This window comes from Lemur catta, chromosome 3 (assembly GCF_020740605.2).
Source record: "Lemur catta isolate mLemCat1 chromosome 3, mLemCat1.pri, whole genome shotgun sequence".
Taxonomy (NCBI): domain Eukaryota; kingdom Metazoa; phylum Chordata; class Mammalia; order Primates; family Lemuridae; genus Lemur; species Lemur catta.
In genome coordinates, this window is record NC_059130.1 from 32,193,613 (window position 1) to 32,221,213 (window position 27,601).

The 27,601-nt window shown below is 36.7% G+C and overlaps 1 protein-coding gene across 7 annotated transcripts; it reads left to right on the forward strand.

The window, feature by feature from the left end:
• Positions 1 to 26,953, forward strand: IFI16 (interferon gamma inducible protein 16). 7 transcript variants are annotated; one of them, XM_045547045.1, is made up of 13 exons: positions 1 to 222; positions 3,311 to 3,480; positions 3,934 to 4,200; positions 5,153 to 5,271; positions 5,810 to 5,974; positions 10,893 to 11,324; positions 12,725 to 12,916; positions 13,688 to 13,849; positions 18,150 to 18,275; positions 21,409 to 21,573; positions 23,576 to 23,992; positions 25,377 to 25,568; positions 26,620 to 26,953. In XM_045547045.1, exons 3-13 carry the CDS (start codon positions 3,936 to 3,938, stop codon positions 26,698 to 26,700), a joined length of 2,316 nt encoding a protein of 771 aa, XP_045403001.1. In that variant the 5' UTR covers positions 1 to 222; positions 3,311 to 3,480; positions 3,934 to 3,935; the 3' UTR covers positions 26,701 to 26,953. The 7 variants fall into 7 exon arrangements, 5 of the variants coding, with proteins under 5 accessions (XP_045403001.1, XP_045403000.1, XP_045402999.1 ...); XM_045547044.1 differs by lacking the exon at positions 3,311 to 3,480; XM_045547043.1 differs by lacking the exons at positions 1 to 222; positions 3,311 to 3,480 and having other exon boundaries at positions 3,924 to 4,200.
• Positions 26,954 to 27,601: the final 648 nt, after the last annotated feature.

Genomic DNA, 27,601 nt, shown 5'->3' on the forward strand with positions numbered 1-27,601 from the left:
AAACAGCCAGCACTAGTCAAGTTATTAAGTGACTTTACCCAGGGCCTTTTCTCCTTGTCTTTGTGAACACTTCATTTTCTTAGCATTTCAGGAGATTATAACATCCTGCAGCTCAGTTTCTGAGAGCTTTACTGATTTATCTCTCTACTCAAAACAAGCGTTGATTCCTGCAGTTGTGAAGATCTCAAGATCTGAACTACTGTTGAAGAAATTTGCAGTGAGGTGAGTCCTGTGGTTATTATTTGTAGAGAAGATCTGTGTTCTTCCTTGAAATCCACTAGATCACAAGGAGAAAGTCAGTATTGGTTCTTCCAGGTGTGGGGGAGGGGAGTAGGGCTGATGTCAGCTGTACTCAGGAAAATAAAAACTACAATTGCTTGATTCTAATCCTTCACTTACTTAGAAGGATAGTAGACACTTTTAATTCCATCACAACTGAGGCCTGAAAAAGTAGAAATGCATTTTGACCATTGCAGATTTTAAAATTAATTTTTTGAGTGTCTATTGATGTAAGTTACAGTTTGGAAAAAGACTTTGCTTGTCTTCGCTAGAGGTGCTCAGAAACTCGGTGGCTGTGGTGGGGCCAGGGTAAAAGACAAGAGAGTGATGTGAACAGTATCATGAAATAATATCAGGAAAAAGATCACCATCTGGACATAAAGCTGTATCTTATGGTATTATTCCAATTTTACAAAGCATAAGAACAAATGCACACATAGTAGAAAATTTCTCAGTTTCACAAACACAGATATTCCAGTAAGTGTTGTCTTAACATTTTCATAAGGATGTATAACTTTTACTTTACCTCCATTCTACACCAACTTTTCAAGGCGGTATTTCAGTCATTTGGGGATTACTTTATGCCCTCCTGAAAGTTAATGATATTTTTTGTCTGGTGGCAAGGTGATGGAGTCAATTAGAAAAAGATTTCTGTTGCCAACTTTTAGAATTTTTAAGAGACTTTTCACATAGCATGGTACAATATTTATTTGATGGGTGCTTGAATAGAATGTGAGATTTTAAATGTTGATTTCTAAATTTTATAAATGTTAGATAAATCTTGTTAATTTATCAATTATACTGTCAGAATTTTTTATGTCTTTACAATTTTTTACCTTTTTCATTTAGTAATTGAAAGATATACTGATATCCTATCATAAAATTGTGTTATTACAAGTAGTGCTCTCAAATTTATAGTGTATAGATATGCTGATACACACACATATATAAGGTACATTATATGTATGTGTAATCATGTATACATGTATAGAAACATGTATACACATATATAAATATATACGTGTGTAGGGGTATGTGTGCATGTCTGTGTGTGTATGGAAAGAAATATATTATATAATACTAATTGTGGGAGCATTAGGGACTATAAAGTAATAACAAATAATATATATTTATTATAAGATAAATTCTTAATTAAACTTGTATTTTCCCAATAGCTGAACTTTTTATCATTATTTGGTATTGAAAATTATTTTTTGTCTTAAAGTCTATTGAGAGTTATACTAACATAGATAAAATGGCTTCCTTTTAGTTACTCTTTGCAAGATAATGTTTTTTTAATTTTTCCACCTTTAAGTGATTGTTAACAACATATATGTAGATTTCCTAAATCATATTTTATAAATTGTCACTTAACTGATGTTAAGTATATGCTGCTATTAACTATCAGCTATATTCAATTTATGACACTTCTATAATCTCCTGTTTGTCTTGCTTTTTTAACTTATACCTCTGTCTCACCCTCTAAGACAAATTCATTAGCAAATTGTCATATTCTTTTTCCTTTCTCTCTCCACTATATTAGTATACTTTCTGTTTCTCTTCTCTTTGATCATGGTTTTCTTTTTAAGTCATAGGCACACATAATGAAGTTCATTGTCCCCACTTATCTTTTGGTCTGCATTATTTATTAATTTTATTTATTCTTTTCTTGTTATATATTACTTCCAATAGATGTGTTCATGGAAGTCTTTGTCTTGCAAAAATACTGAGGTCTTCAGTATCAGAGAAGAGTTATTGAGGCTCTTCTGTTTGAATGCCATTTTGTCTAAATTAAAATTCTGATTTCAAAGTTACTTTCTCCTCAAAACCAGCGGAGAACACCTTTTCCATACCTATGGAATTAGACATTTTTTTTTTTGAAATTCACAATTTGGGGGACTTAGAGGGGCTACTAAAGCATATATTCTAAATACTGTATTACTAGAAACTCCACTGGGATCTGATTCATTATTACAAAATCAAAAGCATAATATTTCATAACAAAACATATGGACACTGACATTTAAGTGGAATAAATGAAGATTATATTAATACATAGCCTCCTGTCACATCACTTTTGCTTTTATTTTGCAAATAAATTGTTTTTATATTCACAATAAAAATCAAAACTTTCTATTTTTAAATTTTTCTGGTTTTGCTATAGATAAGAGATTTCAGAAGAGAATTATATAAATATTACTCTGTTGTCTTACTGTAGACAGTTTTATTGTTGAGAATCCATTTCAATCCAATTCTTAAATCTTTGTGGGTGATCTATTCTTCATTTCTGGAGGCTTCCAGAATAGTTATTTTGTATCTAATACTCTTCAGTTTCACTATAATATGTCTTTGTATGGATTGTCTCTTCATTCTATGAGCCTTTGCAATCTGAGGATGCTCATGTTCCTCAAGAAGGAAGCAAATAACAGTGCCAGGAATTAAAATATCCCAATTATACAAAAGGTACACAAAGACATGGCTCTTAAACTAAAAATATTCATTAATTTAAAAAGAAAATTGGAATCCATACCATGCACTGAGTATTGTCAAGGAAGTGCACAAAGTGTTAAATACGTCCAGGTGAGTCCATGTGGGACCTGGTCTATGTTAGGACTCTGGGTGAAGCTTGCAGAAGACAAAGACTCCAGTGAGACTGAAAGGTTGTATGGGAGGTAATCAGAGAAAGAAATGTAAGAATGGCTTTCCAGACAGTGAGAAGGGAATTAGAATAGCCATTAAGCATGAAAACACAGGTGTGTTGTACATTTACAAAGTATAGGATATAAGGAATACAAAAGTACCAGAAGTAAAAAAAGATGCAGATATTCAAGGTCTTCTGAGACATTTTAGGAGTAAGAAACTTTTTGAAATGAGAATGGGGAAATGTTGAAGGATTTCAGTGGGATAAAAACATGGCTTATAGAGAGAAAACTTGCTCTAAGAAAAGAACTAAAAAGTTAAATCAAGCCTAAAAAAAAATCAAGCAGCTAATGAAATCATTTCAACTAATAAATGCTGTGTGACATTGCAGGAGAGAGCACAAAGATGTTCAGCAAAGTGATAGTATTAAGGGCTCAGAGGGCACAGAGGACACAGTCAACACCAAGGCAGATGGGATGCTAATGAGAGCTGACTAAGGAAGAGACAAGGGGACTCAGATTGGGACTCCGGCTCAGATACTCAGAAGCATATTTGTATAAGGTAGGAAGCTGTAGACCATTTACCCTAAAACCAGTTTAGTCACAGTGGGAGTGAGAAGAGTCAGAAATCAATAGACAAGCATTGGATGATGGGGTCCAGACCCAGTAAAGGATGGGATGGGGACCAGAGACTCTGCCACTGCACAGCCCATGCTCTGAACACTGTAACAATTGCCTGTTACCACACCTCCTTCCACCTCACCCGCCTGGACACAACTCAGCTATCCTTATTAAACAGGATGAATTTCATAGGCATTCCTAATACAGCAGTTTTCCACCCAATGTCCACAGTGGTGTATCTGGTCATTAAATTCCTCTTTGTCACACACATCCATAGAAAACACTTTCATATGGGCTCCTCACTCAAGTAGGCATAAGCAGTCATTTAAATTGTCTTTATAGGTGTGTGACATTGTATGTCATTTTTCTCTTGTATGCTCACCCATGTCTTTAGACATGGCGAATGAACGGTGGAAAGTTGTTCTGCTGAATGGATTAGAGGACTTCAATGAATATCAGTTTAAAATGATTAAGTTCTTACTGGCCAAAAAGTTAAAGCTGACTGAAAAAATGCAAGAAGAATATGACAAAGTAAAGATTGCTAATTTGATGGTAAAGAAGTTCAAATGTGACGTCAGTGTGGACAAACTTATCCAACTCTGCAAAAATATACCAGCACTTCAACACATTGCAGAAACTCTTAGAAAGGAAAAGTCAAAAGGTAACAGGGAATATTCCCTCTCTGCCACTGTCCCCAACCCTTCTCAACCTTGACTAGAACCTCACCTTGGACATAGTTGATACATCCCTGTTGCAATTTGTTAGAGTGGCCTTGACAGTGTTGGTACTTCAGATGCCAACAGGTTAACAACTTAGAGCATTCTGTTTCTAATGCAGATTGTTGTATTTTACAAGGTGTATTTAGTATGCAGTAAAAGAAAAGAAGTGAGAGGGAGTTGAAGAGAGATTGAGACGTCTAGTACATTAGAAAGATTAGATAATGACAAAAAAATTTAAATTTGTACTTTAAATTTGAAATATATACATTTAATCAATTAATGTGTGTCCTATTGAGACTATTTAACATATCATTACCTCTTATAATAAAAAAAGAGATAGTAGTTAAGTGTAAGCCTACCTCTAAGAAGTATGAAGACTTTGTTGTAAAAATCTCTGAGTTAAAATACACGTATATATATTTTTTTAAAGGTCAAGGCCCCAAATCACCATACCTCACCTCACAAACCTATTCCACGTTTCCATTCACTGGTTTCTATAATTTGAATGGATTATCTGGAGAACATGAAGTAGCAGTCAGCATCATGAGAACCTTCAATTTTAAAAAGGAAATGATAGGAGAGCAGGATTGAGAAAGGGCTTGACTGATCACATGCAGTTCAGAGGACAGGAAGGATGTGCTCAGTGCCCGGGGGCTGGGGGGTATGGGAAGCACTGAGGAGCATGAGACAGTGCCTGTGCCTGTACCTGTGCTGTTGACGGCTGATCACCTTGAGGCCAGGCTGGGCTAAAGCAGTGGAGCTCACCTGAATCCTCAGCAGGAGCTGAGAGGAATTAGTATTGAAACTGCTTCAGCTCTCTGAGACCATCAGCTCTGGGTGTATATGTCCTTCTTTATTCTGCATTAGTTGCAAATAAAATTACATGTTTTCCAGCAAAAGGAACAACCCCCTCAAAAAAGAAGAAGCAGAAAGAAGTAGGTCCTGCTACACCTGTACGCACCACAAGCAAGGGTCTCACATCTGAAGGAGCAGAGGTGACTCCTGGACCTCAGGTAAGATTGAGGAAGAGGAACAGGTTTTAAGTCCCACAGAGGAAACTCCGCTAAGGTCTTCCACTCAATCTCTCCATCAGACAGTGATAGTGTCATGAGTTTCCCATCTGGTTTCAGATTCAGTGAATTGCCTAATAATTGATTATCTTCTTTTTGCAAGGTAATAAGAGAAAAACTTTAGTATGCACAATGTAAATATATATAACCTAAATATGTCAGCACTGACAGTAGAAGGGATGGGTAATTTGAGAATCAGATAGGAAAATGCTTTGCTTGTGTTTATAAAACCTTAGTTTTTATACTTTCAAGTCTGCACATCCCTCACAGAGGAAATTAGAGAAATGAAATGATTTGCATAACTTACTCCTCTTCCTTTGTTTAAAGAAACCATATATTACTGACCACAGATGGACAGAACTGCCTCAAGTTTCCATGAAACACTTTGATAGGCATAATAAGACAACTTCCCAGGAATGAAAATGTGCTCTACTTCATTTGATATTAAAAGGGAATAACAGAAAAATCAAACTACTTTCAGAAAAGAAAAAACACAGCCAAAGGAAAGGATGGGACCAAAAGGATTAAGGTGTCGGAGGAGCAGACTCAGCCTCCCTGTCCTGCAGGAGCTGGCACATCCACAGCTGTGGGCCATCCCCCACCTCCCCAGATGTCATCAGCTCCACCCAACAATTCCTCAACTGAGGTACGCTCTTCCTGGTCCCCCTTTCTTCAATTTCTTCTATTAAAAATACAGAAATCTTATCTCAACTTCTACTTAAAAATTACATAAATAATTAGCAAGTTAATCAAATGTATATATTGAGAATTCACTACATTTTAAGCCTTTGCTTCCACAGGGATATTGATGAACCTGACATTATCTTTGAGTGCAGAATATTTTCTGTCCTGAGTTGTCTGGGGAGGGAGAGACAGGCATAGGGCCCATAACAATACGGAGGGACACAGCAGTTGGGTCGCTGCCCTCCGCTCCAGCGTCTTTCTCACTTGTTCCCTGTGCTCACTAATCTGTTTAAATTTCTTTGACTAACATCATGCTTCTTTCTACTTCAGGATTTTCACACTGCACTTTACTTTCACCCAAGAGCTCTGATCTGGCCAACTCTACTCTACTTCTTTATCCCAACATTGATACCTTGTCCTCAGGAAATGCTCACCTAGACCCCAGTGACCTAGGTGAAAACTTCATGATGTTCTCTGTGGTAAAAATTTCCTTCTTTCTTTTCTATTATTTATGGCAACTGAAATTAAGAATGTTTATCTTTCCTGCCTTACTCTGAGTTCCAAGATTAGGACTCCATTGTCAGTCTGTGAACCAGTGTATCCCAGAGCCTAGATCAGTGTCTGCCTCGTAGGAAGCTCTCAGTAAATACATTTACTCAATGAAAAAGTGAAAACTAAGTCCAAAGGTATGAATCAGAACAGCTAATGAGAGATCAAATAAGGATCATTTGATCCAAGAGACATAGTATGTATTGTGAAGCTCAAAGTTTCAAATACAAAAGGAAGTGATGGAATACAGAGTGGAGCTGAGGAGCTTAGGAAAATGTAGCCTGAAGGACCATCATATACCATGATGTGGAAATGACTATTATTTATAATTTCATATTTATGAGAATACTTATGAAGTTGTCTTCTTATCACATTTGGAAAGGCCAGCCTTTGCTATATGCACACATCAAGGAGTGTCTAATAACTAATTGAAATTCCAATGAGCTTTATTCCAAAAATGAGTGTTGTATACTTCTCTAATATACAATGAAATGGATCAGTATGATTGGCCACTAGCAATGAAATGAAAACATCAGCCATAGCTGTAACATGCTCAATTCTTTCCTTTGTTTATAATTTTTATTTATTGTTAGTTTTTAATTTTTTTATTTTAAAATATTAAAGGGGTACAAATGTTTTTGTTAGCTGGATAGCTTTTCTAATGCTTCACTCATGGCTATAAGTGTGCTCATCACCCTAATAGTGTTTATTGTACCTACTAGGTAGGATTTGACCCCTCTCCCCATTTCCCCTCCCCTTCCGCTGCTTGATTTCCACTGAGTTTTACTTCCCTCTGTGCACATGTGTGCTCATTGGTTAGTTTCAATTCAATAGTGAGTATATGTGGTGTTTGTTTTTCCATTCTTGAGATACTTCACTTAGGATGATGGTCTCCAGTTCTATCTAAATTGTTGGAAAAGTAATTAATTCATCGTTTTATGGCTGAGTAGTACTCCATAGTATACATATACCACATTTTGTTAATCCACTCATGAATTAATGGGCACTTCGGTTGATTCCACATCTTTGCAATTGTGAATTGTGCTGCATTAAACATTCAAGTACAGGTAGGTGTCTTTTTCCTTTGAGTAGACACCCAGTAGTGGAATTGCTGGATCAAATGGTAGGTCTACTTTTCTCTCTGTATCCACACCAGCATCTATTGTTTTGGACTTTTTAATAAAAGCCATTCTAACAGGGGGAAGGTGATACCTCATCATGGTATAATTGGCATTTTCCTGATGCTTAGTGACATTTATCATGTTTTCATATGTTTGGTGGTCATGTATCTATCATCTTTTGAAAAGCTTCTGTTTATAACTTTTGCCTACCTTTTAATGGGGTTGTTTGGTTTTTTTTTTTTTTTCTTGCTTATTTGCTTGAATTTTTTGTAGATTCTGGATAATAGCCCTTTATCAGATATATAGTGTATGTATATTTTCTCCCATTCTGTAGATTGTCTATTCGTTCTGTTGATTATTACCTTATCTGTGAAGAAGTTTTTCAGTTTAATCAAATCCCATTTATTGATTGTTGTTGTTGTTTTAATTGCCATTGTGGTCTTAGGCATAAATTTTTGCCTAGATCAATATCTAGAAGTTTTTCCTGTATTTTCTTCTGGAATTCGTAGTATTTCATGCCTTACATTTAAATATTTTATCCACTGAATTAATTTTTGTGAGTGGTGAGAGGTAGGGGTCCTGTTTCATTCTTTTGCATGTGGTTATCCAATTTTCCCAGCACCATTTATTGAACAGGGCTTCTTTTCACCAGTGTGCATTGTTGTCTGCTTTGTCAAAGATCAGCTGGTGGTAGTCTCTATTTTTGTGTCAATACCATGCTGTTTTGGTTACCATAGCCATGTAGTATAGTTTGAAGTCTTATAATGTGATGCCTCCAGATTTATTCTTTCTGATTAAAATTTCTTTGGCTATTTGGGTTCTTTTCTGGTTCCAAATGAAGTGTAAATTTATTATTTATAGATCTGCAAAATATGACTTTGGTATTTTGATGGGGATTGCATTGAATCTGTAAAACACATTGGGTAGTATGGACATTTTAACAATGTTAATTCTACCAATCCATAAGCATGATATGTTTTTCCATTTGTTTGTATCCTCTGAGATTTCTTTCCTCAATGTTTCATAGTTCTCTTTGTAGAGATCTTTCACCTCCAAGGTTAAGTATATTCCTAGGCATTTTATATTCTTTATAGCTATTGCGAACTGTACTTAGTCTTTTATTTTATTTTCAGCTTGACTGTTATTGGTATATATGAATGCTACTGATTGATGTACACTGATTTTGCAACATGAGACTTCATTGAATTTATTTATCAAATCCAGGATCCTGTTTTTCAAGTATTTGGGGTTCTCTGGATACAAGATCATATCATCAACAAAAAGCAATACTGTAACCTCCTCTTTTCCAATTTGGATACCCTTTATTTCTTTCTCTTGCCTGATTTTTCTGGCTAGGACATCCAGCACTACATTGGATAGAAGTGGTGACAGTGGGCACACTTGTCTCATTCCAGTTGTTAGGGGGAATGATTTTAAATTTTCCCCTTTCAGTATGATGTTGGCTGTGGGTCTTTCAAATAGGGTGTTTAAAATACTGAGATTCATTCTTTCTATGCCTAATTTGTAGACGGTTTTTATCATGAAAAGGTGCTAAATTTTGTACAATGTTTTTTCTGCATCTATTGAGATGAACATATGGTCTTCGTTTTTGCTTCTGTTTATGTGGTGAATCACGTTTATTAATTTACTAACGTTGAACCATCCTTTCATCCCTGGGATGAATCCCTCTTGGTCCTGGTAGATTATTTTTTTCATGTGCTTTTGAATTCAGTCTGCTAGCATTTATTAAGGATTTTTGCATCTATATTCATAAGGGATATTGGTCTTTAGTTTTCTTTTTTGTTGTGTTCTTTTCTGGCTTTGGTATCAAGGTGGTACTGGCTTCATAGAATGAGTTGGGGATAATTCTGTCCTTGAAGTTAAAGAATAACTTCTGTAGTGTCAGTAGGTCTTCTCTGTCCTTTCTTTCTCATAACAGATTTTTTTCTTAATACAAGATTATTTCAGAAAAAAAATACTGAAGTCAGAAAACCTGGCAATCAAACACAAAATATTTAAATTTAAATTATTAGAAATCACACAATCCAGCACAATTATTACAGCATAATATCATGCTACATTTTTTATATAACCTCTCAGTTTTACTCCTATACACATACATACAATTTTCTAAAAACTGTTTCATACAATATATTGTCCTATTATGTCTAAGTAGTTGTACAATTTCCTTCATGTATGACGTGCATTCATGTGACTCCTTATAAGTTTGCATATTACTGTTACTATTAATAGTCTCAGGTATGAGTCTGCTGTTAGTGATTAACTTGCATTGGGGAAAGGACTTTCCTGTGTTAGGCTGAACTGGTCAAGTTCATGAGAAGTCACATCCAATCAAGTCCAATCATCCATAGGTGATCACTGTTTATGATATCTCAGACCAGAGCACCCCCACAGCCTGCTGCATTGTAGATGAGCCCCACCCATGCCTCCCACAATTTTTCTTATTTACTAAACCACCTTCTTTTTTATTTAAAGTGTTCTGCTGCAATGTTAGAGACCAGGATGTTATAGAGAAAGGATATTAAAGACAAATCTCCCTGATCCCAAAGTTTCTGATAGTGAGCTACCTCCTAGGGCCCTGACATTGAGAAATGCTATGGTGGTGGAGATGCCACTCTCCAGAGCATCTCTACCATGATGCTACTGCATTAGAGCCATATGTGTTCTCACCTGCTCTCAGAGTGCTACACTAGGTAGAGGAACTATGAGTTATACTCTGAAAATTGCCCTATCTACACTGGTGATACCTGAAACCTATTCATGTCTATGGTTTCCAGTGGGCACCATTTTCCATTTTTAGTGCTATTTAATTATATATGTCTATAGTTATGCTGTTACATTGTATGCTAATAGTGTAAAATTATAATTTATTATTTTGTCTTAAAATTTCTTTAAAAGTACTCCATGACAATGTTCTCATAATCCACTGCTCTGATGTTCCTCCTATGCTTTACTTCTTAGGGATTATTTTTTCACAAGATGTTCTCCTGCTTTTACACATGCAGTCTCACTATGACACCCTCTGGCTATGACACTGGTTCAGCATATTTTCTCCTCCCTGTTTAGTGACCTCCCCTACATCCTCACCACAGCTCTAAACATCTGTAAATGCTGTTGGGCTCCAGGTTATGAATGAGTAGTGGTTCTGTATTCCCCACTCAAAAATTTGCCTTTGTTCTCCTGCTCTAGCATGCACAGCAGCCAAAACCACCGGCCACCTCTCAGGCAACCACTAGAAAACCTGATCTCCGAAAGGGCCCAATGGTGGTGATGGTGCTGAGTGCAGCAGATCCATTTGCATATGAGTCCTCAGAAAAGGAGACCAAAACAATGTTTCATGCTACAGTGGCTACAGAGAAACAGTTTTTTCATATGAAGGTTTTCAACATCAACTTGAAGAGAAAATTCATCAGAAACAGAATTATTATTTTATCAGATTATTTTGAAAATGCCCATGTCCTAGAGGTGAATGAAGCCTCTTCTGTATCTGAAGCTTGTCCTGACCAAAAGATGGAGGTTCCAAACAACATCAAAAAAAGAGCAAAGGAAACCCTGCCGATAGATATTATTAAAACGCAAGCTTCTGGAGCTATTGTATATGGATTATTTATGCTCCATAAGGTAAGTCCTCAAAATTCTTTTGTTTCATATCTCCACCAATACCTGAAATTAAAAACCTTTTGTGGTGCTGAATGCAGTTTTGGCTATTTACTGAACATTAGAACCCAGGACTCACTCAAGACTAATGATAAGTGAATAATGTCTTTTCTTAGGATAAGACTGGAAATTAGAAAACCTATTAATATTCTCCTTCCCATGTTTTTCTTCCCAAAATGTTACCCTGCAGGCTTTTTAGGAAAATGTTCACTGAGAAACCTTGAGACTTCATCAGCTATGACTATGTATTCTAAGCCACAATGATTAAGGACACTGTGGGGTCTAGATCCATATACACATACTACTTGAGTTATATTTCTGATTATTACCTTAACTGTAGCAATAATCACTCTATTTTTATTTTGGATGAAGTATTGCCATTTGAGGTTTGAGTTCCGGTTTTTACAGTCAGGGCAAGTAATCAATTGACTGATAGTGCCTGGAAAGCAAAGGCACTCAACAAGTTAGGATGCTGTTCTAACCAAATGAAACTCATTCATCAAAACAGTATTGAACAACTGAGAAGCATGAATTTAGGTGATACTTAGAAAGACAAGTAATCTAAACTCATCATTTAGATATGTCAGTAAAACAAAAAAGGGGCACAGAGTAGTTTTCCTGATACTCCTGGGTTCAAATTCCTGAAACTTGTTACCATAGGACCTTCAAACCCAAGAAATCATCTATATCCTGCTATTGATTCATGTAATTTCTCATATGATCAAGAGCTCACAACATATTATATTTGTTTTCTAGAACCCCTTATCTTACCTGCATTATTTTCTGTCCACACTCTTATAGTAATCATTATTATTAACACAATTCTAGAATTGATGATTAATACCTTTGGTGAGCAAGAAATGGAACGTTGAGCTCAAGAACCTGAGCACAAGATGGGGAGCAGATATTGGAGTGACCCAATAAATGGCAAAGGTAGAAAAAGTAATTAGGGACTTACTAGAAGCTTACTTTTTATTACAGATCCCTCATAACTTACTGAAGGAATAGTTGTAGCACATGACCATACTTTTTGCACAGGGACAGAGGACAAAAGAGCTTACCTAGGATTTCAGATTCCTATGTATAAAGGTACTTTGAATCATAGCTGTCCTAGAGGTGAAAGCAGTAGAAATTAGGAAGATAACCCATTGTTTTAGAACTAGAAATACCTAGGACATGAAAGATCTGAAAAGGATGATAAGGAAGGGCTGGCTGAGAAATCCTGGACTATGGCACACGTATATTTGTACAGTACTAGCACTGGGGGCTTGCAACTTGTTTTACCCTGTCACAAGGGACTTTCTCTTATGTATGGCAGTGATGAACTATGTTCTTAGGAATTGGATATTAATTTTCTGTTGCAGAAAATAGTAAATAAGAACAACACAATATATGAAATCCAGGATAATACAGGAAACATGGAAGTAGTGGGGAAAGGAAAATGTCACAATATTCCCTGTGAGGAAGGAGATAAACTTCAGCTCTTCTGCTTTCGACTGAGAAAAAAGAAACAGACACCAACGAAACTGATTTCTGAAATACATAGTTTCATCCAGGTGAGAATTAGACAAATATTATTTTTCCAAAGAGCAAAATGACGTTTATTATAGGGTTCAACAGAATTTGAAACATGTGCTAAATGCTAAAGTATTTAAAGACATTAAGAGGGTGAGGTACTAATTTCACACAGTGGTCAGAGCACGGGATTTTGAATAGGATAGACCTGGTCTACATCTGTCTTATCTGTTGCATGATATTAGGGAAGTAGCTTACTTGTTCCTCATCAGATGATTTGATAATTAATGAGATTATGGAGGGATATTACTTATGTCAGTGCCTTGTATATTATGAGAAATCAATATGCAGTAGGTACTGTTGTTCTTAGCAAGGTAAAGACAGACATTGGAAAGACTTCTAGGCAAAGAAAATATCACATTCAAAAACTCAAAATTGTAAAACACCATGTGAGTTCTGTACAACTGTGGTATATGTTGAAAGGTATGAGAAAATGATGGTAGAGAGGGAAAAAAAAAAAACAGCTTTTACTGAGGAACATTTTGCCATAAAGACAGAAATGGATTCTTCATTGTAAAGAAAAATCAGTAAGTAAATATTGGATGATTTTATGCATAAGAATGCCTGATCATTTTATATGTTAGCAAAAAGTATTTTGGCAATTTCCTGCAGCAATACATTAGAGACAGGCTATGTTTGGAGGTAACTAACATCTATTAGAACCTAATAACGGATGATATTCTCTGAAATGAAAAGGTGCTGTGCTGCTTCTAATACTGAAAGCCATTAAACACAAAAATGAATACTTTCAGGTAAAGAAAAAAACAAACCAGAGAAACTCCAAGACATTGAAACTATCCGAGGAGCAGAATGAGGTTCTAAAACATTCAGAGGCCAGCGCAGCCCTGATTCAGAGCCATCCCTGGACGCCTCAGATGCCTCCAGCAGCCCCATCCAGCACTTTCTTACGTAAGGTACAGTCTCCTGAGTCCCATTCTGTGTGTCTCCCAACCACAATTACAGGATCATCAGAATGTTGAAAGACTTTCTCCTCTCTTCCCTAGCTGTGTACAATCTCTGTATGACATTAGACCACTAATACATTTATCAAATGCATACATTGAAATCTTACCAGATCATAGCCCTTTGCTATTTAAAAGGTGTGCATTTATGAAATGATTGCTGCCTCAAGAGGGTTACTCTCTCGTGTTGGTGCAGCTGTAAAGAAAGGGAGGGAAAGAGGTCAGACCAGCGTAGATGAAGACCAGAGTGTATTCAGACTCTACATTCCAGTTTCATTCACCCCTTTCCCCTTTGCTTACAGGAAATACCTCTGAATTTATTTCCAAGCTTCCAAATTCCTTTTAATATTACAAATCTTCACATAAGCTATTTCCTTGTTGGGAATCCATCCCCCTCATCTCATCATTGGGACAACTTTCCTCAAATTTCAGGTGCCAAGTTAAAGTCTTTTCTCTGGCAAGTTCTCCCTGAGGCAGGACTACCAGAACTGATGAGCCCTCCCATGCTTTCCTTTCACAGATCCTCTTGTCAATAAGGATAAACTACTCATTTCACAGAAGTGAATACAGAGGCTTGTTTTAAAGGCATCTCTAATACTACCTTTATCTGGGGTTTCCCTTAATAGAGTATGCACAGCGCAGCATATATCTGTGGACAAGGGCAAGCCTACAAATCGCAGCATGGAACATGGAACAACAATGACAGTAATTATACTTCTACTTTTTAAGCACCTACTAGGTGCTTGTTCTAAAATATGTGTTCCTTCTGTACATTCTCTCATTCATTCTTGACAATAGTAGGGAGAATGCTATTCTCTGTCCCAATGTATATGAAATAATGTTCAGATGCACAGAGGTTAAAAATCTTCCCAATTTCTCAAAGTTAGCATTAGAGTCAGGATTCATATCCAGTCATATTGAAATATAAAACTTGAAAAATTAATGATTATATATGGCTTTAGATTAGGAGTTTAGATATACCAATGTCAGTAATTTATTCATCGAAATTTCAGAATTGAAGTGTCATGTTTTGAGTTTGTTTGCATTGCCCACTCTCTGCAAGCCTTCTCCTCAGGAATGAGATGCTCATGGGTGCTCATGCATTATGTTAAGAAGGAAGCCACTCTCCAGAAGTAGAGTCCTCCCATCCTCCTCTCAAATGAAAAGTGTATTTTATTTATTAGACAACTTGATGCCAGAAGTGATAAAAATTAGAGACATTATACTAATATTAATGAATGGCAAACACAGTAAAGTTTAGTGAAAGTAAAAGTAGTAAATCATATGATTGAAGATCCACTTCCTTCACCTTGGAAAAGGTATAAAAATCCACTTACAGGAAATGTCCAGGTGGATTCTTGAATACTTATTACTATTATCGGTAACCCTAAAAGAGTCTGGTTCACATATGCAGACTACAAAGCAGCAGAATTCTGCATCTGGAATTGTGTATTTGAAAGAGTCCTTCTAGCATGGTGATGATCAAAACACATAAAGCAAAGTGGTGCTGGGTTTCCTGGAGCCAGAATAGCAGATGACAGAAATCCATGCATGCATTTCCTTGATGAGAAGGACTTAGTATTAATAAATAAATACCCATCAGTGCAACCAACTTTTTTGAGACTTTCTTCTTAATATTTGGATAAACTTATCTACCAAAGTATGACCCAAAGAACTGTGCTTGCCTAAGTCAGCTTAAACCAGCTTTCAGCCCAGGTAGAGGCTGTATTCCATGCCAGACCAATGAAATCTCAAGACCCATGAGCTTTGGCATTTCCCGAGACTAATCACCAATTTAGAATAAGCTATCTTTTTACTATCATCACCCTTTGTTCCAGCAGAGATAAAATATTCACTGTCTTCTTAACTACCATGGAATAAGGAACATATAATTCTTGCCACATGATAATCTTTTTTTTCTTATTGTTCTCCTATGTATTTCAAAGCTTTATAGAAGTCCATTTCTCTCATTCTCTTTTTTTCTGAAATATTATCAATCTACCTTTTTCAATTGCAATGGAACAGCTTCCCTGAACCACTCAACTGGCTCACCATATGCTGCTTTGTATTATCAGTTTGTTTTAATGCATTTTGTTTTGCCCTACTTGCATATAGATACCAAAACCTTATGTATTTGGTAACTAAGAGACGCAGATGCTTCTCTTTTATAAACTAAATACCAAGGAAAACAATAGAGCAATGTATGGGAAAGGTTTATGTAATTAATGACAATTTTATGAACCGGATAGAATTTTACTTACCTTGTAATAATGCAATTTTTTCTCTCTCTTTACATTTGCATAATATGTTGTTACATAAAATCAAATATTACCTTACCAAGGAGATAGCTACCTATAGTATTTATAATCGTTAACTTGATTGTGATATATGATGTTTTACCATGACTCATATTATTCAAATATTCAATAGTGTTTATAAAGCTATTCTGGAAGCAACTTTGAAATTAACTTAAAAGCAAATGAGTGGCTATTTTATTGAGTGAAACATCTAATCAATAGCTAGAACAGGTAAAATCATACTAGAGACTATGGCCAATAAACTATCACAGCAAAGCCTATTTGCAGAAGTTATTGAAAAAAGAACTAATTCACACTTTGACCATGAGAAGTGTAATAGTGTATTTTTTAAAAGAAGACTTTGTGACGAAAAATAACCTCATGCTTTACTGAGAATATGATGTATTTCTGTTTGTGACACTATCTCATAGCATCACATGCTTATGATAGATAAGAAAGTTTAAGTAAGTGTATAAGATGAGCATGTCATCATTGAAATAAAATTTTCTTAAAATCTTCAAAAAAAATTTTTTTAAGGGAAAAAATGTTATCAAATCAAACGTCTTACTTCCAGCATCTAAATTTACCTGCTGTGTTGGATGTGTGTGTGTGTGTGTGTGTGTATCTATGTTTTGTTTTTTTTGTTTTTTTTTTTGAGACAGAGTCTTGCTCTGTCACCTGAGCTAGAGTGTAGTGGCATCATCATAGCTCACTGCAACCTAAACTCCTGGGCTCAAGCCTCAGCCTCCTGAGGAGCTGGGCATGCACCACCATGCCCACCTAATTTTTTTCTATTTTTAGTAGAGATAGGGTCTCACTCTTGCTCAGGCTGGTCTCGAACTCCCGAGCTCAAGTGATCCTCTCTCCTTGGCCTCCCAGAGTTCTAGGAAGTGTATATTTTGATTGATGTTGAAAAATACAAAAGAAAAAAGGTCAATACATGAAGAATTACTAGATACCAAATGGGAATGAGAATAATATAAACAGACATTTCTACAGAAGAGAAAACAAAAATGAACATTCGAAGTGTAATAATTGAAAATACTTAAATGGACAAACATTTTTAATAGGAGATGCAGGAGAGTGGTCATAGAATGCTCCAATCAGGGAGCACAGTGCAGCAGCAGGCTCCCCCAGCACCTCCCACCCACCACTTTTTCAGCAAATGGTACAAAACAGTTGTGTTACTGAAATCCAGAGGTGGGGAAAACTGTGGCAATTGGCATCAAGTGTAAATTGTCATAAATGAGTTTTCACTGTTGTAATTAATGGTAGTCAAAATATATGAATTTACAGATACTCTCTGTCCTTTCTTAGAACTTGGAACCTCTGTGATTATGATTATGAATCCTAAAGAATTCTGGTTGCTTCATATAGATAGGAAGGGCAGCGTGATCCTGCCTCTAGAATTGTGGCTATAAGAGAATTCTTGCAGCAAGGGAAATGAGTTCACCCAAAAAGATGAAGAGCTGGGTGTACTAGAACCTGAAGAGCAGATGATGGGAACCTGTTTGTGAATTTTTTGATGAGAAAGGATCACTTATAAACATTCCTCAGTTCATCTGACTTGATTCTGAGACTTGCTACCCTTATCACCAAGAAGGAGGCTTATCTACCAAAAAATATGCCCAAGAGATGTGCTTGACCATGTTGGCTCACATCAGTTTACACACAGAGGTAGAGCCAAGAATCTGTCTAAGATCAATGAGTTTTGACCTTTCCAGACCAAAGACTGTAATGCTTATTCTTATGTGTGCTGAAATGTGGGCTAAGGAAGCTAAATTAATGCCAGTATCCAGGGAAAATTAGCAGAGGAAAGATCCTATACAAAAGGATTTTAAAAAAGAGAAATTGTATATGCCATTCAACTCATATTAAAAAAAAACAGTAGCCAGAAAAAATATTACTTTCCATCATAAAAGAAAAGATTAAATCATCCAGATTTATCATTCCAGAAGGAAGAAGCCATCCCAGGAGCAGAGACATCCTCTGCAAACGTCAGATTCAGCACACCAACCGTGGCCTATGCTCACATTTATGCGCCACATCAAAAAACCCCATCCAGCAGAGTCTTAAGCAAGGTATCACCTTCTGGTTTCTACTGGTTTTGCCTCCTTCAAATGTAAAGGTTGATCAGGGTTTTGAAAGACATTCTCATTTAATCTCTGACTAAATATAATTTCATTATTTTACTACATCTCTCATCATTTATCAGTATGTAATTGGACTTGTCACTGGATTCTACACCCTTTGTTATTTACGAGGTATGCATTCATGAAGTCATTTCTGTCTTCAAAAAGATCATTGGTCTTTGTTGGTCCAAATATAGAGTATGAGGAGAGGTATCCAGGCAAAGAGAGATGAATACAACAGTGTGCTTGTAACTTACATTCCGGTTTCCTTTCACAACTTTCCGCTACAACTAATGACCATATGTCAGGATTGATGTTCAAAATAAGTGTTTTGACATATGGTACTTCCTTTGTGTAGAATCCCTTACTCTCTTCATTGGCCCTGATATATTTCTGGGCCAACCAAAATCCCTTCTTCAGACAAACTTCACTGATACCCCTGCTTGCATTAGAGCACATCATGCCAGTGTTTACTGAACACAGCCCTTTATTTTCTTATACCATTTATCAAAATCTAATAATTGAGTGTCTTTCAACCCTACTATAAAATAGGTCCAGATGACAGGTTTCATGTCCAGGGGAAAAGCAGACAGCAGTGCACAAACAATTGTATCTCTCTGTTCAAATAAAATCCATGTCTGCCTTTGTTTGACCATGATGTGACCAGTGTGGTCACCTCTGCCCAGGGCACAGAAGACCATTATCCACAGTGGGAGGAGGCAGCTAGAGAGAAAGGCAAGGGGAGCATTTCATCACCACTCTCTTATGTAGATTCTCAGCCAGGCCAAGCTAAACTCTGACCCAGGCTGCACCCCCCAGCACCACTCCACACATACCAGTTGAGAACAGGCTTCCTACATACAGATTTTTGTCAATTTTTAAAATAGCTTTTATTGCTGTTAGTTAAAAAAAAATCCACATTTCCCCCTATAGTCTCTCCTGATTGCATTGGAGCAGAGCTCACTGCCTGTACCTGCTGCCATCTTGGGACTATTATCCACAGGTAGAACTCTTGTCTAGTCATCAAAACTTTAGACTCCCTGTTTCTCTGCTACTACAATGGCATGCATGGACATTGCAAGACAACTTTAATTTTTCCATGTATGCTGGCTTGAAAGTGACACTTTCCAAGGCCTTGCCTGCCTAAATGCTCAGCCCAATCATTTCCATTTCCATAAGAATCATGCTGCTGTTCTGAAATCTCCTTGGAGCACAAGATCCAAGGCAGGCTCATCTGCCTAAATGTACTATGCTGTCATTTTCCTCTTTGGGATCCAGCTATCTTCACAGGAGGCCTGCAAAAATGGTGTCTGATGATTTTGTCTGTGATTCCCTAGGTAAGCTGGAAACCTTTACTCTTATTCATCATAGTTTCTTACAAATATTTTCTCTACAACAGGGTTATTTTTTATTTTTGGATTCAAAGCCAGAAATAGACTATTACCTTTGATTTGTGCTGTTATTTGTACCTGAAGCAAACAGCACAGAATCACATGATTCGTGAACAGGATAGGATGGTGGAGGATTTGCTCTGAAGGAAAAAAATTGCTTAAACTTATAAAATATTATCCAAACAAAGATTATAATTTCAGCATCCAAGCCCTGCTATCATGATGACAGTTTAAGATTTATTTTTAAAAGATAATAGCTCAAGAAAATCTTGTCAATGAAATTATATTACTCCACATGGTAGTCCTGAATAAAGGGGCTTCTCTTGTACTGTGCTTCCTATATCCCCTCCATGCAAGGTTTCCATCAACAGTCATCATAAGGCGTGAAACATCTGTTCATCAGGGCAGACTTACAAACCCCTAATAGACCATGGGAAAATAATAGCAATAAAGATATTTATGTTTACTGAGCATTACTGAGTTCTGGACTCTAAGACCTGTGTTCTTTGTGTACATAATGTCATTTATTCTTTATGACACCATATGAAGATGTTATTGTTTGTCCCATTTCTCATGTGAGAAAACAGGTTCATAGAGGGTAAAATCTTCCACAGGGTCACAGAGGTAGTATTAAAGTCAGGATTCAAAAAAAAAAAAAAAAGCGGGGAATGGGAAAAAAAAAAGTCAGGATTCAAATCCAGCCTTATTGGACTTTAAAACTTGAACATTTAATGGGTGTAGATTTTATATACATTAAGGTGTGCAAACGTTAAAATGTATGCAATTCATTTTTAAACAATTTTGAATATACAGTGCTATGTTTTGGGCTTGGTTCCATAGCCCAAGTGCTTGGGAGTAGTCAACACCTATCTAATTAAGAAGCTGCACTCCAGGTGGGGGCACTTCAAGCAGTTCTTTCCTATACCTCTCTATTAACAACTATCACTTAATTAGATTACTGAATAGTGAAACTGGTAAAAAACTGTGCCAAATTGGCCAAATATGATGAATATTTAATGGACTTCCATTAATGTAATTAAAGATAGTCAAAGTGTATGTGATTTTAGAGATATTCTCCAATCTTAATTGAAAATGTATAAAAATGTAGCTAATGGTAATGCTTTAGGTAGAGTATTGTATTGTTCTAAATATAGCTAAAATCCTGAAATATTCTCGTTGCCTGATCCACACTGCAGAGATTGCAGAATCCTGCCTGAGGAACTGTGTATTTAAGAGAATCTTTCTGTTGTGGTTATGGTCGCAGAAAGGAGACCTGGATTTCCCGTATACTGAAGAGCAGTGAGAGGGACTACTTTGTGCATCTGCTTGATGAAAAAGTCTTAGTTAATAAATGTCCATAAGTGTAGCTGACGATGTTGTAAACCCTAAGAGTTGTACATGACCAATTGACTGAAGCCAGTTTTACACGACATGTAGAGCCAACACTCCATCTTAAAACAATGAAATTTCAATCATCTGAGTTTTTAACATTTACAGAGGGATTTGTAATCCTCATTGAGATGGGAGGAGGCTAGGTGATGAGGATATCCAAATATGTTATTTTCCTCCTGCAACTCAGGAGAAAATTGGCAGGGTTAAGATCTTGTTTAAAAAAGAAAAGAAAAGATGTGTTTCATCTGATTTTATAAAGCACTAACTAGAAAGCTGAACAAAAATCTATTTTTCTTCAGAAAGAAGACAGAATCACCCAAACCAAAGACACCATGAGGATACAGATGTCCCAGGAAGACAGTCAGCTTTCAGGACTATTTGCAACTGGCACATGCCCGACTGAGAGCATTCCCCAGACTCCCCAGATGCCTCCAGCAACGACATCCAGCAGTCCCTTGACCAAGGTACCAGTTTCCTGTTCCCAGTACCTTTGCCTCCCTACAATATAATGCCAGAAATTAACAGAACTTGGAAAGAGCTTCTCACTAATCCCCTAGCATACACAATGCTTTATTTAATTAGATCGCTCATTTATTTATCAAGTATATATTTTGAGATTCTACCCTAAATTCAAATTCTAATTAGTATTGTGCCCCACTTCATTAGGATAATCTATGAGCCAGTGGGCACCTGATCATCCGTATCCTATAGAGGGCATAATTAGACATTTGTTTGTTTAATTTTATTTTTTGTTTTGTCTTTTATTGTTTTTCTCTTAACACACCGTAAAAGTAATATCTTAGGGTAGAATAAGGTGGAGAAATACAGAGACCACCAGAGCACTGTCACTGATGCTTTCTCTTTCATTTTTATTGCACAAATAATATCATCTTAGAAAAGTTAGCAAAAGCATGTACATAGATAAAAATAATTAAATTTTAACTATCTGAAACATCTCCTCTATCAAATGCCACATTTTGGTGTGCAGTCATTTTTGTTTTACCTTTTATTATGTATATACAGAGAGTGTCACTTTCTCCCAGATTGGATCACATTACACATTTTTTTCTGTGACCCAGGGGTTTCTTCTTTTTTTTTTTTTTTTTTTGATTGTTTAATCATTTAATATATCTTGAATTTTCCATTCAGGGGAGATCGGGCATGTTCAAGGAGGTATGACTTGACCTGCCATTCAATCAACCAATATAGATTTAAATTATTTTATTGTATAAGAAAAATTGCATGGTTATTCCATATAGTATAAAGAATAATCCTATATCATTTGGCTTTATTTTTTTCCCAGTATTCTCTATACTTGCAATGACCATAAAAAGAACACATCTCTCAGGTCTCCTTTTATTAACCTCAGAGTAGTTTTATAATTTCTTCTTTGAGTCCTGTACACTTTGTGTCAGGGTGCTGATGTCATTGACTATTGTGAGGTTCTTTGATACTGATTAACTTACATTGGGAATGTGCTTCCTGGTGTTAGGGAGAACTGGCCACAATGATGAGAAGTCAATCAGAGTTAAGCCTCATCACTCACAGGTCACGGCATGTGTAATTTTTTAGGTCAAGTCACACTGAGCACTGCTGGTCTGTAGGGGCAGCTGATTTGCCTCCATATTCTGGTCCCTAGGCCTCCCGTGGCCCACCCTTGCCTCCATTCCTCTTCCCAGATCAGCAGCCTCCCCTCCAATTCAGTGTTCTCCTGAAACTCAGAAATAGCGCAGACCACTGTGGCGCCAGGAGATCAAAGAAAAGTCCCCTCATGCCAACCTCTTCCAATTCCATGACTCTCCTCAAAGCCTGGCGCTGTTGTAACTGGGTTGCCTCCAGCCTGGACCTCTTCAAACCAGAAACGTTCAGAGGGTTCTTCCAGTAGCCAGGTTACTAAGATTTTAACACAGCATTGATTTGTTGGAAAGAGCTTTGTGATTTGAGTCTAAAAAATGCCTCTATCTGCTAAAATTAGTTCCACCTGAAATCCTATGAAATCTATGGTTTGTGGTTAAGATCATTCCTCACTCTGAGTACTATGAAGAGTGATTTTTTTCCCTCAATTTTTGTCCTATTTGGTCACTAAAGTGAGTGGGAACGAGTAAAATTGAGATTCCTTTTTCATTTTTATCTATTTTGGGAGTCACTTTATGACAACATTACCTTTGCCCTCTGCCTCTACATACCCCTTGCTAGGAAATATACCTTTTCTTATTGAGTTAGTCCTCATTGAAGAAAAAACATCCTTCCTTCCCCATTCATAGAATGATGAAGATAATAAAACTGTTCCTTAAATCTTTTCCATTTCTTCCATTATACCATTTCAGCTATCATTGTCTAGTCTTTCTCCAACTCCACCCACTTAATGTATTCCTTGAGGATCAACATTGAGCCTGGGATGGGTCTCACTAGACAATGACCCTCTATTCCCTGTCTTAATTGTATCTGTGTGTACATTCTAATTAGAAATCAAGATCGAAGCCTATACCTAAAGAAGCTTCCATAGAAGAAGGCCATCAGAGTGGACCCATAAAAGTGATGGTGCTGAGAGCAACAGAACCATTTGTATATGAAATCAAAGAGGAGAAAAAGATGTTTCATGCCACAGTGGCTACTGAAAGTGAATTCTTCCAAGTAAAAGTTTTCAATATCAACCTAAAAGAGAAGTTCACTCCAAAGAAGATCATTACCATATCAGATTATATGGGTCGCAATGGGTTTCTGGAGGTATACCCTTTCTCATCCGTGTCTGATGTGGGCGCTGACCGAAAGATGGAGATCTCAAGCAGGCTGATTAAGAATGCCAATGCAACTCCTAAGATCAATCATCTCTGTTCACAAACTAAAGAAAAATTTGTGAATGGGGTGTTTATGGTACATAAGGTAAGCTCACACCATTGTTTTATAAAATTTCTTTTGTAACCTCAAATTTTAATAAGCCTTAATTTGTCAACTGGAGTTTGGTCAACTTACTGAACACAGGAAATCAAGGCACCCCCCTGACCAGAGGTAGGTGGGTGGAGTCTTTCCTCTTCAGATTATGGGATATGTAGTCTCTTAACATTCGTTTTCTCAAGGTATCACCATGCAAGTTCTTTAGAAAGAGATTCGCCAGGAAACCTTGGCATTTTATCAGCTATGATAATCCATTCACTGCCACCCTGCTCCAGGACAGTGCAGAGTTTATATCAACACACATATCCTTAGAATTTTGTTTCTTTGAGTTCTTTCCCATAGGTATCAATGACAATTTAATTTAAATGTGAATGAAAGAGTTGTCCTACCACGCCTACATCCTGGCTATGACAACCAGAGTAAGAAATTAAATAGACGACTCTACTCTAACATGCAGCTGTGTCCAGTAGTTAGCTAGGATTCTGATCATCTGGACCCAAAGTGCTCTCACCTCTTCCCATTCATTCATCCATCAGAAGATCATTGAACAATTGACTTCTGCTTTAAATAATAAGAGAAGATTAGAGAAATCACATAGTTTAATCCCTCAACTTATAAATAGGGACAATAAAATGCAAAGAAGTTTGGTGAATTCTTACAGTGTGTCTTTTAGTCTCAATACATCATATAAATATTATGCTTGGCTGACCTAACTTCTTTTTTGAAGTATTGTTTCCTACTCTGGTAAGTATGTCTCTTAGAGTGTCTTGCTTTTACCCAGGCTGTTTTCTGTACACTCTGTTTAAATGACTGTACATACATATGTGGTTCTAGAAATAATGAATAAAGTAAGCACAACAGAAATCAGAACAATGAGACTACATTATCTAGATTCAAGATTTGGGCAGATTGGTGAAGAGTGACTCAATGGAGAAGGTAGAAGAAAGAATTACATATTGAGATAATAATCTAGTTAATGAGGTTTTGCAACAGTGTTCCCCAGGCTCACAATGAGCCATCAATGGCCTCTCTTCTCTGTCCTTGGGTAAGTATCAAAGAAACTTACTAAGGTAATCAGATTCCTCTGTATCCAAGCTCCCTAAAAAACCTCAGCTATGCTGATGCAGAAGCAGGAAAAATTAAGAAAGTTTTTCTAAAAAATTCCAGTAGATAAAGACCTTAAGCAAGGGAGGCTCAAGAGAGGATTCAAAAGGAAGAATTCACTGACCGAGTATCTTAAGATATTTGGTACCTGTGATTCTAGACCTACAGCTCTAGTTACCCTGTCAGACACAGAAGTTTCCATCAACATCCTGTATTTCTCATAGACGTGAAAATTTAGTTTTCAGAAGATGGGTGTTTTCTTTTGCAGAAAAATGTGAGGGATAAATGCACCTATTATGAAATACAAGATAATACAGGGAAGATGGAAGTAGTGGTGTATGGACGACTGACCAAAGTCAACTGCGAGGAAGGTGATAAACTTAAACTCATCTGCTTTGAACTGGCATGCACAAGTGAAGATAACTGGCAGCTGAGATCCGTAAGGCACAGTTACATCCAGGTGAGAGCATGGGAACATCATTCTTCCAAAGTGTCAAATTACTTTGTTTAGAGACTAGACTGCTGCTATTACAAAGAGAGTCCAGCAGGCAGAAAAAGAACTAAAAAGAATGATGCCTTGCACTTTGGTGTGTAAAGACTTTCTTTCCATTATTTTTTTTGAAAGAAGGGTAGTTTTAATCATAGCGAAGAAAAAAAATTCAGATAAACTCTCAAAGGATATGATACCTAGGCTAAATAATAAAGAACAGGTTGATTTTATCAAAATAGGGAGAAAATTTAACAAGAATTTGGTTTTTATTAAGGCACACTTGTTTCAAATCCTGGCTCTGATTTTCTAGTTGACTAAAAGCTTAAACACTAGAAACTTTAGTTTCATCATCTCTAAAATGGGAGAAATATTCTCTACCATACAGGGTCATCAACACAGCTCATAACAGATCTTAATTACCAAGGATGTACCTGAGTAAATCAGAACACAAATGGAGGTGGTTGGATCTACACAACAAAGTCCATGCACTTTGTCACACTGACAGACACATTCATGTGGGATTCTTGGAACACTAATAAGGCTAATACTGGAATGCAAACAGTTCAAAACAAATGCTGACATATTCAGGCATGCAGACATGCATATGCTCTCAGATCAGGGGGACCATTAGACAAACTTTCCAAACTTTCCTTGACAGCAACTGCACCAGAAATATCTTTTGTATCCTCTCCTACATTTCTGCCCAATAAGTATCTTCCCTTCAACTCGTGGCATTGGGTACAACAGCTCTTTTCTCTCTCCTGTTGTTCCCTGACATCTCCTGCTCTTCCACTTGTGCTCATGTTGAGTAGTAGTGAGTACCTCATTTCATGGTTCCAACCAAGAGGAGGGGAGGGAACAAGATTTCATCAAAGAAGACAGATGAGAGTGAGAAAAGAGTCCTTTAGAAGAGAATAGAGGAAGAGATGTGGCGCATGCAAAGGAGACAGTGTGAGGGACGGGAGAAATGTATGACCATCTGCCTTTCAACTGGTTTATCTTTATCTCTTTCTTTTTCAAGGTCATCAAGGCCAGGAAAAGCAATAAACAAACACTCAATCCTGATTCATATATGGAAACTTCTCTAGAGTCCTCCTTCTAAAAACCTGAATGCCATTGATAATGATGTTTATGGAGATAAGATCCAAGTGCAAAAAAAAAAATATGTACAGATACCTGGTGGAAATACAACACAATATATATACCATTATGTATACCAGCTATTAATTCTAGGGTGTGAATGTTAGAGGTGCTTTTATATGTTTTATTGTTTTCTAAAAGCCATATTTTTCATTTATAACTTTTATAATTTGAAAAAAATAAACATCATCTCGTTTTCTAAAGGAACACTTCAACAGGAGTCTCTTTAATCTATTTGTGAGTTGCTTAAAAGCAAAGAGTTTGTGGCTTGCAGATGAAGGTGGGGCCCAAGGGCCTCAGACAATGTTTGAACTTATACTTTGGGTATGATCTTACAGGATTAGGTCCTGGTCGCAAATGAACCAGCTGTGTTCTGCCCACAGAAACCAGGCTGAGGGCTGGGTAAAATCCAGCCTGTGTTTCAATTGCCAAGCCCTGTGTCCTGGAGAGAGGTTGCTCTGGCCTAAAGATAAGATATCTAGTAGTGGATATCTTTTCAGAATTGGATTCCTGGAGAGAGCATATTGGGTAATTTGTTTGCTAAATCAGATATCTTCGGGTGATTTGCAAAAAGGCACTAGAATATGTTACAATTTCTGGGCCTATCTGATGTGAAATACCTGGTTTCAATCATTTCCACAAGTGCCAGCAGCTCCTCGTTAGCTCTCCAACCATATTTCCTGATTCTTACATTCCACCTGTATGGATCCATCAGAAAGTTGCCCCAGGCAGACCTGCATTATACAAGCACTGAAGATATTTTTTTTTAGAGTAGAATAGCAAAAAATAAATATCTAAAACTGAAATGTAGTTAAATTTATTGATCACATATTTGGTACCTAGCATTTTGCAATTATTTTATG